Source organism: Myotis yumanensis, unplaced genomic scaffold, assembly GCF_028538775.1.
Source record: "Myotis yumanensis isolate MYYU_CA2020_CCGP unplaced genomic scaffold, mMyoYum1.0.hap1 SCAF_13, whole genome shotgun sequence".
Classification (NCBI taxonomy): Eukaryota; Metazoa; Chordata; class Mammalia; order Chiroptera; family Vespertilionidae; genus Myotis; species Myotis yumanensis.
The window spans coordinates 24988924-25003717 of record NW_027223764.1 but is presented as its reverse complement, the minus strand read 5'-3'; the positions used below and the strand labels follow the sequence as shown (position 1 = coordinate 25003717).

The 14794-nt window shown below is 36.5% G+C and overlaps 1 protein-coding gene across 4 annotated transcripts in view; it reads left to right on the top strand.

The window, feature by feature from the left end:
* Positions 1–12604, top strand: part of PCGF5 (polycomb group ring finger 5) — a 111948-nt gene extending 99344 nt beyond the window's left edge. For 3 of the 4 annotated variants that reach the window (XM_070432722.1, XM_070432719.1, XM_070432720.1), the window contains 2 exons: positions 253–312; positions 6962–12604. In XM_070432722.1, the coding sequence (XP_070288823.1) occupies positions 253–312; positions 6962–7009 (108 nt within the window). In that variant the 3' untranslated portion in view covers positions 7010–12604. The remainder of the gene's footprint in view (positions 1–252; positions 313–6961) is intronic. The other variant, XM_070432721.1, reaches the window with a different exon arrangement.
* Positions 12605–14794: the final 2190 nt, after the last annotated feature.

Sequence of the window (14794 nt, the reverse complement as noted above, 5' to 3'; positions counted from 1 at the left end):
TTTTGGTAAAATATTTGAAGAATATTAGCCAAACTCTTATTTAGATACTAAAATTACTTCAAGCTAAATTTTACCAGTCACTATTATTAAAATCAATTTTAAAAAACCAGCTACCCTAGTTTGGAAAGTGTTTACTTAAAATGAATCATGTTGACTCATGTTTGACGTTAAGTTATATTTTTTGAATAATCAGTTTTAAATATGTATCCAGTTGTGGATGCCTCTTATCTGATGAGTTCATCTCCTCCGCAGTTTCGGTGTCTGAACTGCTCAGCTTCGCAAGTCTGCCCTCAGGATGGCCCTTTGTATCAGGTAAGAGGCACTCACGACTGTACATATGACCCTGACGATATTGCCACCATGGGGACTGCTTTCATCCCAAACTCGAGTTCCTAAGACACGTAACTTGGTGAAACTAATACTTATTTAAGCTACAAAACTTCCTTTCAAATTGTGTCCCCAAAGTGTTCCATTATTTTAGTTCTCTTGAAATATCTATTTAATTTTACTAAACTAAAAATGAAATTATTAATGTTAAGGCCATTTTTTATGAGTTAGGGATTTTTAATAATTACCACTTTTAGCCCTTGAGAAATCTCTGCTCTATAGTGGATCTCTGCTCCACACTTAATACTTCTTTGTGTGTTACTTTTTAAAAATTACTCATTCACCCACAGTGAAAGGTAAAATGCCAGATGAGGTGAAGCAAATTAATGGCAGCAGCTAAATGTAATTGTGAGCTGGTTCACTAAGTGCTTTACTTGGGTTACCTCTTTTAATATAGAAATGATAGTGAACTAATTTAATAATGCACTGAGAAAACTTGAACATGGATCTGAGGAAAGTTTATCAATAAAAATACATTTTATAAATTTGGAAAACAGAAGGGATTAAGGGTGGTATAGTAAGAATTACTGTACAGAGATGATCTATGGATTAATAATAGCATTTCTTTAAAATCCCCAATGTTTGGAATATTACTTAGCCATAAAAATAGAACAAAATCGTAACATTTGCAGTAACATGGATGGACCTAGAGGGTATTATGCTAAGTGAAATAAGTCAGCTAGAGAAAGACAAATATCATATGATTTCACTTATATGTGGAATCTAAAGAACAATGTAAACAAACAGAAATAGACTCATAGAGCCGAACCGGTTTGGCTCAGTGGATAGAGCGTCGGCCTGCGGACTCAAGGGTCCCAGGTTCGATTCCAGTCAAGGGCATGTACCCTGGTTGCGGGCACATCCCCAGTGGGCAGCGTGCAGGAGGCAGCTAATCGATCTCTCTCATCGATGTTTCTAACTCTCTATCCCTCTCCCTTCTTCTCTGTAAAAAATCAATAAAATATAAAAAAAAAAAGAAATAGACTCATAGATACAGAGAACAAACTGATGGCTGCTAGAGGGGAGAGGGGTTGGGGGACTGAGCAAAAAAGGTGAAGGCATTAAGTACAAAATGGCAGTCACAAAATAGTCATGGGGAACATGGGCAATAATCCTATATAATAAAGGCCTAATATGCAAATCGAGCACCGGGCCTCTAGTATTGTAATAAGTATGTATGGTGCCAGGTGGGTACTGGAAATATCAGGGGAACACTTTGTTGGCACTGATGTCTGTTTCCTTAGAAATAAAGATGTTCCTAACCACTGATATCAAGTATTAGAGAACAGCAGGAGTAAGACCAAATTTTCAATAATCCACACATATTTTGTGTGTGTGGTGTGTGTATAAAGTCCCTGAAATAGACAATTTTGTAGAAAATACAAGTGGACCAAAATTTACTTAGGAAGTAAGAAAATTTAAATCACTAAATCATGAAAGGCATAAAAATATTATTAAAGAACTACTTCCTCAAAGGATACCTAATTAGTTTTATGGTCATAAACTTAAATTTTCAAGGAATAGATTATTCCCGTTCTAAAAATTGTTTTATATCATTGAAAAAGATCAAATTCTTCCGAATTCATTTTACAAAAGTAACACAATCATGATAGCAAAAACTGACTCCCAATTAGAAAACTAGCAAATCTTATTTTTATAAAAATGATAAATAATATACTATATTATACTAAATATTGTACTAAAAGAATGAAAGCAAGACTAAATAGTACTTTTATCAGTAATGCAAGAAATAAAAATCATCAGTAAATGCTGAAAAGGCATTTGACAAAATTCAGTGTTAAATCCTACTTTTTCCTACCAGCTTCTGATTTTGAAAAGTTTCAAAACAAAAGTTGAAATAATAATACAAAGGAATATTCTTTACTTACACATAGATTTACCAAGTAACATTTTGCTACATTTTCTGCCCTCTCTCTCTCTCTCCTTATCAATCTTTATACATATACCTATTGTTTCTTTGTGAAACCATTTGAAACTAAATTTTAAGTATCATCACAATAGGCTACTAAGTACTTCAGCATATAATATCTAAAATCAAAGACCTCATATAGAACCAAAATACCACTACACTCACAAAAAATTTGAATAATATACTAAATATTAGAGATGTTAATTCTCCCCATAATTAAATTATTATATTTAGAGAGGTTTTAAGCACACTTTTACCAATTTTTTGTTTAACTTTTCAAAATAAGTCATTCTAAAGTTCATCAGGAAATATAAACCAGTGTTTCTGATCACATTTTTAAATGAGCAACCTGGGGACATGTGCAATGCCACATACTGACATGTATTTTAAAGCTGGAATAACTAAAACAGAGGACTAACTTACACACAGACATAGGAATAAAAAGAATAGCTTAGGAACAGACTGTAGTATGTATGAACCTATAAAGAGAGTATTTTAAATTATGGAGGAAAAAAGATTCATTTAACAAATATTGTTAAGCCCTTAACTGGGCATTCTTTTAGGTCCTGAGGATACAGAAGTAAAAATGAAAACAAAATTATTTCATGGAGCTTACACTCTAATGATGGTAACAGATGAAAAATAAATAAAATTTATAATGTTAGAATAAAAATTAAAGTAAATAAATAGAATTAGATAAGCTTGCCAAGGAAAGCTTTCTTGGTGATGATATTTGATCAAGAAGTAGTGAGAGAAATAGCTATGTATATATCTGGGGTAGAGCACTCCAGGCTGAGGGAACACAGAGCAGAGATCTGGAGGAGGGGCGTATCTGGTTGTTTGGGGCTAATCGGTGAACTCAGAACATAGATATTGGGGGTGAGGTGTGATCTAGAAAGGTTTGTGCAGGATTCAGTCCATACTTCATATCTGAGTTTCTCATGGCTTAAAATAATAAATATTTAAAGGAGAAAATATAGTTGAATAATGAATCTCAGAGTGGGGATGGCCTTTCTCCTTGTATATGTGAAAGAAAAAAATACAAACTGAGGTGACTATTAATATTGTAAAACACATGACAAATATACCACAATTGAGGAAATATTAGTAATATGACACAAAGGTTTAATGTCCTTAACACATAAAGTCCTTAACACATATAAATCTATAAGACAAAGTTCAGTTTTCCATAGAATAATGAGCAAAAGTTATGATTAGGCAAGTCACAAAAGAAGGAAACTGCCCAATAAGCATACAAAAATGGTTTACTTCTTTAGAAGCCAAGAAAACAAATAAAATAATTTTATGCTTATTTAATTGCCAGATTAAAAGGAAGAAGGGGTAGTGCTCATTACTGGTGAGGCTATAGAAGAATGAGCTCCCATATTTCTTTTGGAAATGTAAAAATAGAACAACTTTCTTGGAGTCCACTCTCTTGTGTGACAACATTTAGCAAAAAGCTCTAAAAATGTGTGTGCTGCTTTAACCAGCAGTTCTACTTCTAGGACCAACCTGGGGGTGGCGGGGAAGAGGTGAGGTAGAGAGCAGGGACTAGACCAGTGATGGCGAACCTATGACACGCGTGTCAGAGGTGACACGCGAACTCATTTTTTTGGTTGATTTTCTTTGTTAAATGAATGGCATTTAAATATATAAAATAAATATCAAAAATATAAGTCTTTGTTTTACTATGGTTGCAAATATCAAAAAAATTTCTATATGTGACACGGCACCAGAGTGAAGTTAGGGTTTTTCAAAATGCTGACACGCCGAGCTCAAAAGGTTCGCCATCACTGGACTAGACCATAGATCATTGGGTCAGCATTAATTTGTAATAGAAAAAAAAAAAAAGGAATAAAGTAAAACGTACAGCAAAAAGATACTTGTTGATAACTTACTGGTTCATTTCTGTAAAGGCATTATACACAGCTTTTAAAAATGATCATGTTAAGTAAGGAGAGTAGAAACAAGTGTATGGAATTTTTTAATGGACAAAATTATTTACCAAACAATATGTGTAGTATGATTTCAGTTTTCAAAAACAAAGAAGTACGTAGACAAAGAGACTAGAAGAATATACACCGATATGATTATGGTGTTATCTTTGGGTGGTAGTATTTAAATCAAATTTCTTTTGTTCATGGTGCTTTTCTATATTTTCCAAATCTGCAGTAAAGCCAAGTTATTTTTATGATAAAGAAAAACGTGTTTTTTTTTAAGAAAAAGAGTACATCGAAGTTAATTTTAGGATTTTCTAACATTATCACATTTAAAATACATACGTTAGAAGTATCTGTTCTTTATTTTAGTACCTGATGAGACTGGGGACTAGCAACCCTGCGAAATGTGGGTTGATTCAGTAAAATCACTTAACAACATCGGGAGGAGTGAGTGATGTGCCATAATTCATTAGAGTAAGAAAGCAACTGAAACGCAAATAAAACTTAAAGTTCATCTTAATTTCCAGTATTGTAACACATTTCATTAAATTTATTAAGCTCCATATGTTTTCATAGATAAACAAACACAAATGGTTACTTAGAGGCAAAACCATTTTTGGCCAAAAACTGAGAAAGTCCCAACCACTTAAAACCAAGCCATTTTACTTCCCTCTCTACCTTCGTGCTACTGAAATCGGTGTTGGGTTCTCCTGTGTATTATGAATGGATCTAGAACAAATGACTTAATTATTTGCAGAGTGTGTGCAGAGTCAGCATCAGGAGTGGAAGCAGAGGTGGGAGGCGTATTGGGATGAAGGGCAGGCAGGAGGCTGGGGGCTGGTAAAATGGGAAGCAGTAAAGTCAGAGTTGGATGTCTAGGTAGCAGTCTCCAAATCTGGCTGAGCTTCAACACAGAGTTTTATAAAACACAGATTTCTGTCTCCACTCCCAGACACTCTGATTCAGAGGGAACAAAATAAATTTTAAAATAAAAACAACAAAATTCATACGAAAAATGATTTTGACCGTGGAAACCCTGAGACTGACTTTTACTCCAGCCCCTAGAAAACTGGTAGTGGTGCCACCTTATTCCGCTGGGAGGAGCGAGACCTAGGAATTCCCGTTCCCACTCTCAATACCTTCCTGGCTGAATGGTAGAAGGGAATCCCACACTGGGTTTTCTCAGTATGTAGCACAGCTATGATGAATAGCGAGACCTTTGTCAGGTCATTGTCAGGATTACAGACTGTCAGTGTATCCCTTTGATTCACACGAAGAAGACAGTTCTCTGTACTGGATTTTTGCATTCACCCACACTAAGATGAAGGGGAAATAGTCAAGGGCCATTTCAGCCCTTTCTGGGTTTCATAAAAGCTCCTCAAAATTTCATTTTAAAAGGGAGAATCTGCAGCTTTAAGAAAAGGAAAACCATTGGTTCTCCAGACCCTTTCTGACTTGGGTTCTATACATGTGGTAAAACAGAGGGTAAATGCAGATGCAAAAGTAGCACCGTGCCACATACCATTTGTCTACCGGAAGCCGTTTCCTCTCTAGTACCATGTGCTGGTGTGTGGCACTTTTTCTACATAGAGTGACATGAAGGACAACCTGAACCATTCAATTACATAAGAATCAAATCGAAGTATTTAATAGGACCAACTGATTATTGAAAGGAGGCAGTAACCTAAATGTTTCATGTAACAAATCAGCTACTTTAGTTTTTTTAAAAAGCTGAAAAGAAAGTGTCGAACTGGCTAAAAAAATGTACTTTATGAAAACTCTCCCACTTTCATAGATTCATGGCAGGAGGTGTCTGTTCATTTGTGACTCAGTAGGTTCTCACAGAGTCCAGCTCTGTTGGAACCCAGACTGCGGACTTGGCTTGTTCAGCCCCACGGGTGCACACCTTTAAGGAGGCATCACAGCTTTCAGTGCCCACAGGCCCTGCCTCCCCCTAAGTGTCACATCAGTACTAGGCACATGCAACCAGTGCAAGGACTATAGGACTTTAAACTTGACCTTTGTCATATATTATGGAAAACTTTACTGATTCTAGAAAAATTATGGCAATTTAAAAATATAGAGTTTTTATAGATAGAAACAACAGAATGGTGGTTACCAAAGGGGAAGTGAAGTAGGGGTGGGCAAATTGGATAAAGAGTCAAATATATGGTAACAGAAGGAAACTAGATTTTGGGTGGTGAGCAAGCAATAGAGTATACAGGTAGCAAATTATACCATTGTACACCTGAAATTTATATAATATTAACCATTGTTACCTCAATAAGTTAAAAATATATAGAACAACATAAACTGATGAACAAAAATAGATCTAGAGACAGAGAAGCATCGAACCGACTGTCAAACCTCAGAGGGAAGGTGGGGGGGGCGGTAAGAGATCAACCAAAGGACTTGTATGCATGCATATGAACATCACCAATGGACACAGACACTAGGGGGGTGGGGGCATGTGCTGGGGGGTGGGAGTGGCCAAGAAGAAGTCAGTGGGGGAAATGGAGACATATGTAATACTTTAATCAATAAAGAATTTTTAAAAATAAAAAATATATAGTTTTAATGTCACATTATAATCACTAGTATCAGCAAATATTGGAAATTATAACTCCTTATTCTTAAAATCTTTTGTATATGATCTATATTGTTTTCATATAAAAGTCTTCCTCTCATCTGTTTTTATTTGTAGTCATACCCCATGGTATTGCAGTATCGACCAAGAATTGACTTCGGTTAGACCAAGGGGCCTGGACCCCACTGAGATGAATCCTGCACTATTTGTTTACTCATGGACAGATTGCACAGCAAGAGGTTTGTGGACTAAAGGGACACAACCAGATTTTCAGCATGCAAATAAGGCCATTGTCTGTCTCTAAATTGTCAGTTGCATTTATGTTGTTTCTATTAAGAGCAAACCAAGTGCCATTCTGCTACTGAACAACCTGTGTAAGTTATTTGTGCTGTCTCACAGTGTACAGGTCACACTGAGGTCAGCTGGGTGTCATCCCTGTTGCAGCTTTTGGAATACTTTGCTGCTTGTCCCAAGACTGTTCTAATGTTCAATTACACTAGTAATATGGCTCAATCTTTGTGGTGTTACAGTTTTCACATACTTTCTCCTTTATTCTTGTTCAGATAGAGTATTGTACAAGAAACTGGTAATTATTATATCTGGAAATGATTTTATGTGGCAAATATGTTCAGAAAAATGGTTTTTGAGCCACTTTCCTATTCTCAGTAAGCTTTCTCTGTGCAACATTGTTCATCTTTTGGGAAGAATTCCAATTATTCTTTAACATTGGAGCACATTGTAATTGTAGGCATTTTAAGTCATCTGTCAGTGTAGTCTACCAACTGCATAAGGAGGGCCTGTTAGCCCTCCAGGTTGAAAATGTGTGCGATTCTGGGAGAACTGAAGCTGGATTCACAACCATTCAAAATGTTGGCAGCTGATCACATTTACTTCTAACAAAATGACTGTGTAGGTAAGGTTCCTCTTCTCTCATAATGCCTTACGACAAGCGGGTACTGCTGTGAACCGTCTTTGTGTAGCCCATTTTATGGATGCATCACTGTATTGTTGCTCTCATTTAATGAGTACATTGTTTCTCTTTTTAAGTTGGCCTTAGGTATGTGTTGCTGTGGCATGCAGAGGGTTATGATGATTTTAAATATTAGGATCTTTAGAGCAGATAACATTAGCTATTTTATGGATTTCAAAAGTCTCAAAACAGTTGTAGATTAAAACTGTTACCTATCACATTTCCAAACCATTTGCATAAAATAGAATAAATGCAGTGTAGTAGATAAATATGCTAACCACAATTAGTGGTCTGAGGATATTTCACTTTAGATCCTGTAGCAATCAGGGGGGTGGGATTACTGTTCATACATAAGTTTATTACGGTCAGAGCTATGGGAATGGCCTTGATTTTGCAGTTTTGTTAAGTCTTCCATTCATTTTGAGATTAGTCTGCAAGTCAAAGAAAGTCTTGTTACCTTAAATTATATGAAGAACTTCATTTAAATGTTTTAAAATGTATATTTGTTTTCCAAAAAATTCATTGGAAATTGTTTCATTAATTGCTTCAGAACAAGTTAACCTCTGAAACTTAGGAAAAAACCTTGAAAGTTAGGAAAAATATTTATTTTAGAAACCTGACATGAGCACAATCTGTGTGTTACACACACAGTTTTTATACTGTATACATGGTAGATGTGCTACATTTTCCAGTAAATTGTATCACAAATTAATGCCTTCTGAATAACAAAATGCTTCTTAGAAATAAAACATTGTAGAACTCTAAGAAACACATACAAAATACAACTAAGTCTTGATGCATTTCACAATATAAAAGGCTGAAATAGCATAATTCTTTTTCCATATATCTTTGTTTCAAGTCAAATAGCCTATATTAAAGCTTTCTGTTGCTTTTGTTCTGACTTGTGAAAAAGGTTATGGCAGTAATTTCATTTGTTAGATTGTGTTTGTGCTTGGAAGGGCTCACAAGCAGAATTTAAAAGGCAGATTTTTTTGTTAAAAATCTATAAAAATGGTTGGAATAGACCATTACCATTATACTCAACCAAAAAACTGAATTTATTCTTTAGCAACAGAAATTATTTTATGCCCTAAAATCTAACTTCCTGGCATCCCTAAAAAGTTTTAAAATTTATTATAAAATTGTTAAATCTAGGTCAGTAATTAAAATAATGTTTTACATATGGGAATTTATTTTAATTGACTTAATGCAAAATGCATTGAGAGTGCATTTTAAAAACCACAAATGAGACCTGGTTGTTTTGGGGGCACCAGCCAAAACCTACAACCTTAAGTGAGTTTTATGGATACAATCTCTTTACATTTGTCCTGTTGCTTCATCATATGTAATTTCACTATTTTCCAAGGAAATATATAGGAAGCAATTATGAAATTTAGAATAGTTTTTGTGTATTTTTACTGAAATGCAATGGAATATGTGCCAAAACGTGTGGAAAATTTATATAAAGAAGGACATCAGTTGTCGTTGGGGCAAGGTGCACATTCTGTGATGATCTTGAGTAATGCTGTATTACTACAGAACCACAGACTTCTTCAGCCAAACTCTTTCGATATATTCGACTATGATTTTCTCAGTATGGGACTACTTTCATATCTATATACACTAAATCCCAATTAATTGTTCCCTAAGTTAGGTTGTGAAATTTGCAAGAAACCAGAAATAGAAAAAATATGCAGATAACTTTTGTGGTTAGTTTTATAAACTTAGGGTAGTAGTAAAACAAACTCTTTATATAAATAACCTATAGGAATAACCATTTGAATCTGCAAAACTGGGAAAATAAATAAAACTAACATTTTCTTTGGTCTATTGTTTCTTAAGCAACAACCTGAAAGAACTTTACTTCCATAAAAGGTTTTGTCATCTGTTTTCTCTGCTTTAGATATCACGTTAGTAAAAGGGTCAAGGAACCTGGGATTTGAAGGTCCATAGTTTACACATATCACTCTGAGGTAATCACATCCATTAATAGAAAAATCAGAATATGGCCTTTTCTCTAGATTGACAAAATACTTTCAGGAAGTACAAAAAAAAAGAAACTAAAAGGCTCATTAGCTCATTCAATCTGGGGTACAGCTTACCTTGGGTGATGTCTTTTCATTACTTTTAGAAAGATGTGTTACTTCTTTATTCATTGAAAACCTGTCCCATACTAATTTGCCACATTTTATAAATGTAATGAGTTTGCTCAACTATGTTATATACTCAAATGTAATCTAAATTTAAATGATTTCTTTAAGAGGAAAAAGGGTATGTTATATAATACTATGAATTGTTTAGCTTTATTGAAATATTTAAGAGAAAGTGCCTCATTGCTACCGTGCGTTTTAGATTTACTGCATACAGTTTGAGTTATCTGTACTTGTCTCTTATTATTTTCATATCTAAATAGACACTTGTAATTTAGAGTGATCACTTTTTAAAAGATTTTCATAAGAAAATACCTATCACCAAAGACATTTTACTGCTAATGAACACCATGTGGGAGAGACAGTTCTACCAGTTTGGAGTTTGGAAATTTTTAGATTGCAATTTAATTTTATGAGGCAATAACATTGAATAATTGCTAAAATATCACCAAAGAAAGACTTTAAATTGAAATTTCATGGTGAGATTAATCAAATGCAGGTTTTTTTCTTATAATTAGCAGCGCATACTTCCTTTCAAATATGCTTGTTTTTCCCCGGACCATTTGACAGGTCGTAGGAAATCCTCAAAGGTGAGAAAGAGATAAACACAACAAATAGCCTTCCTCTGGATGAAAAGTGGGAGAAAGACATACTTTCAAAGGAACATTGAAATGGAGATTTTAACTTCTAATTTGAGAAGCTTTTTCTTCCATGGAGGAAATAGAAACAAAAAATTACATTTATTTGGTTCCTGAGTTCTTAGTAATATGATAAATTTCATTAAAGACTGACTTGGGTAAAGTGTTGACATGCTTACTTGTATAGAAAATAGTACTTTCAATTGGATTCACGTACATAAATGCTTTTTCCATATTCAAAAGCAAAATTTTCATAAAGACCTGTTTCACCTCCTGTCCTGTTTCTCAGTGATTGCTCTATTGTTATTAGAATTCAGCCACACAGCCAAATTAGCAAAATGGGTCTCAGATCTAGATCATACATACATCAAATTAAGCACTTTTCTTACACCATTTTCCTTGCGAGCTCAGGCTGTGGGCCGCCTCAAAGGTAAAGCTCGCATCCTGAAGTCTCTCTGATAGGCTGTACATAAGCCTTTGTTACATACTGTGGTTTATCATACGGAATTTCCCACAGGCTAAGCTTGATACTCAAGATGTTGGTTGTAGGAGAATTGCAAAAATGAATGTGTTTGCCATAACTTTAAATGCCTGGATTAGAACCACAAAAAACGTGAAACGGTATTATAAATGACACACACACAGTAAGGAACATAGCATGTCTGCCAGATCTGACATATGACAGGTTGAAAAATATTAAATATACTAGAGACTCTGAAACCCTTGGAAAGCACAAAATAACCAACCAATGCTGGACTGACTTGATGGACCTAGTTCAGCTGTGTTTTGATGGAAAAACATGAGATTGAAAGTTCGTTAAAATGTACTTAAATATGCATTACAAGGTTTTCACCTTTTTTTCCCTACAACAATGGCATTTTCCCAATAATTTAAAAGTGATTCTCTTCCCAGTGTAATGTAGTCACATATAGTGTGTTTACTTCTTAGTCTTTTACTTTGCTTTCAAACACTTAAAATGCTTGAGCACTTCCTTTTCAGAAAGTTATGAAATTAAACTTAAAAATAATTTTAAATGCTCATTAAAATGTGTCTGTGTACCTCTTATGCCCCTTTCCTGGGAGCCAGCACTGAGACATTGTTCAGCAATGCTTTTTAATGTTCTTTACCTTTAAACCTAGAATCAAGTGCAACTTGATGTCTGTTAAATGCTGGGTCTAGTTTTCTTCCATCTTCCAGAGCTTCGTGGAATAAGAAACTAATGTAGTACAAATGAAGATTATATGTTTCTGGGCAACAGTAGAGTTAGTAAACAGATTATTTATCCACAGACGCATGTCAGTCCACTGGAGCAGGGGGTTCGGCACATTGAAAATGTAATGCGATCAGCCTCTATTGTCTGGGGTCAGTTTTCTTTTGCTGTGTTCCTTAGGATGGGGTGGGGGCCTAAGTGTCCTTATGAAGCTGTGGTCCACGACACGCGCCCGTGAGGGAGCCGGGTCCTGCTGCGCCCTCGCGTCGGGCAGCACCAGCGAGCACCAGTGTTGTAGAGTAGCCCTCACGTTAAACAAAACCATTGTAGTGTACAGTTGTGTTGCTGATTTTCCTTTGAAATATAAAATATTTTAAGCTTTTTTTTGTCGAAAGTGGTAACATCTTAATACGAATAAAAAACCTTTTTGTGGTTGTAAGATTTAGCTTATGAATCATTCAAATTGAAGTGAAAGATTACCAGGTCATTGTTAATGACTTAGTCTATTAAGAATATATGTATTTTTGTAAAGGAAACGCACTTGTAGATATTTAATCAGTACAAGATATATGTCTGTTTTGCAGAAATAAAATGCTGCTTAGAGATTCTCTTTAAATATTTTTTATTTTTGTGCTCAAATGTATTTTCTGTTGATCTATGGAATGTTCTGTACAAAGCTGTATGGTTATACTGTTGGGCTAGATACTTCTGTTTTTAAAAATCTGGACTTAGCCAAGTATACTTGACCATGTTAAAAATAGTATCTTTGTTATTAAAATTTTGATTGTATAACTTGTTGTCTGTCATCCTTAATAGTAGTTGTAGATTAGAATCTCCATTTAAAAGTATCAGGTACGACTATAGCAAATTTTGTTGAAATTTGTTGAGTATGAGATCATAAACATTTTCTAGAGTTTGAGCTGTTTAAGATGGCAGGCTGCCCCTCAAGTAATACTTGGAGTGTGCACACATGTACAGTTTCATGTACAGTTTCTTCCTTTGTTAGGTAATCAAATCTAAGTAACATCTTGGATGTAACTTGGTATCATAGAAAGGCCCCAGAAGGCTGCTCTCCGCAGCCAGTTAGGTGACAACACCTCCTGCACACTGGTCTTGGGAATCCCACGTGGGCTCCAGTAGGGCCTTCCACCCAGGAGGGCTGCGGGGTTCACAGCCCTGCCCCTCGTTACTTTGGTGCCTGGAGCTTTGTCTTATGTTCGTGATGCCAGGAGGTGGCTGGACCCCCAGGCTACAGTGAGGTGGAGAGGCGCATCCTCTCAGCAAGACTTGCCTCTCCATGTCGGTGAGCTTTACCCTCTTCAAGGCTATTGCAAATGGGGAAGGACGGGGAGGGTGGTGCCTGTGAAGGGCTCAAAAACGTGACATCACTTTCATAACATGGCATTGGCCAGAGCTCGCTCCATGACACATTCTTCTTTTCCTTTACAGTCTTTTAAGAAACTTTTTGAAATGTTCAGCCAATTAAAGAGGAATTAGGGGAGAGGAATATGCCCTATAATGGGGGTGGGGGGGGCGGAATTCCTGGTCTCTGGCCTGGGAGACTACAGAAGGGGCTGCTCCTTGGCTAAAGTCACAGACCCCAGTCACTCAAGCGGATGTCCGGCACACAGACAGCTGCACCTCTCCCTCACCTCTGTTCGAGTGGAGAGTTTGGGGAGATCCTGGCTCCCTGGGGATCTTGGCAAGTCAGTCTTCATGCCGGGTTCAGGTGGGTTCCAGAGGGTCCAGGTAACCTGGGCACCTGTGCGAAAGGCCAGGCTTCTGCTGCCCGCCCCTCGCCCCCCACCAGGTCCATGAAACAACAGCTCACAGGCAGCAGGCTGTCCAGGGAAAGTCCCATCCTCTGGGGCTAGGCTGCAAGGCCCCAGATGAGAACAGGATGGCCGTGTGACTGCATATTCTAACATATTCAGGAACGTGCCATGTGGCCTCCATTTGTATTCTTGCTTTAAGCCCTGCAACTTTAGAGGCGTGTCTGCATGGTGGCTCTGTGCTCAGGCTTCATTAGTCATGCACTATCACTCCTGTATGCCTTTGATAAACCTTTTTTTGTTAAAGCCCCTACTATGTGCTAAATATTCTGCTGATACAAAGTCCTTCAAGGATTTCATTGCCCAACAAAGTTGACAGACACATGGACAAGTAAATGATAATGCTGTATGCTCAGAGCAATGAGAGATGCATACATATAGGCTATTTGGGAGAACAGAGAAAAGTGTCTAAAGCAGGAAGCTATCAGGTTATTTTATTTAAGCTCCTCCCTCACCCACAAATCGAGGACAAATAGACTGCCAATCTGGAATTCCAAGTGCTTCCTGGAAAAACTAGAAGAATCCAACCAAAAAAAAAGCAATGAAAATACAAGAGCAGAGGAAACTTCTATAATTCTTGGGTTTATTTTGTCAGGCACTGTGCCAAGTCCCTTACATGTATTATCTCAGTCAATCCTCAGAAACTGTATGAGGTTTCATTATGGTCTTCATTTTGCAGATGAGGAAACTGGCTCAGAGAGGTTAAGTAATTTTCCTAAAGCCACAGAGCTAGTGACTGTCAGAGCTGGGATTTGAACCCAGGTCTGTCATTCCAGAGCCTATGTCTTTAACTACCATGGCTTTTAGTAAGCAACAGTTGTGCACCTGCCATATGCCCAGCACTCTTCTCGGTCCTGCATGCAAAAGGATCTTCCTGGCAATCATTCTGAACAGCAGAGCCCCACACATACCACAGACTCCTCAACTGCTAAGACCTATCAGGCAAATTCAACAGCAGTAAAAGTTACTTGTGACAAATTAAATGAAGAGCCCTTCTCAGAAAAGGAAAGAGAAAATGACAAGGCTCTAGGAGGAGGGCTGGAGATGTACAGGAGAAACTTTCAGGTCCATTCTGTTCTGTCATGTTTGGATTTATGTCAAGAATCAGAAAATACTAACAAACACCAAGGGATAAAAAAGTGAATTCAGA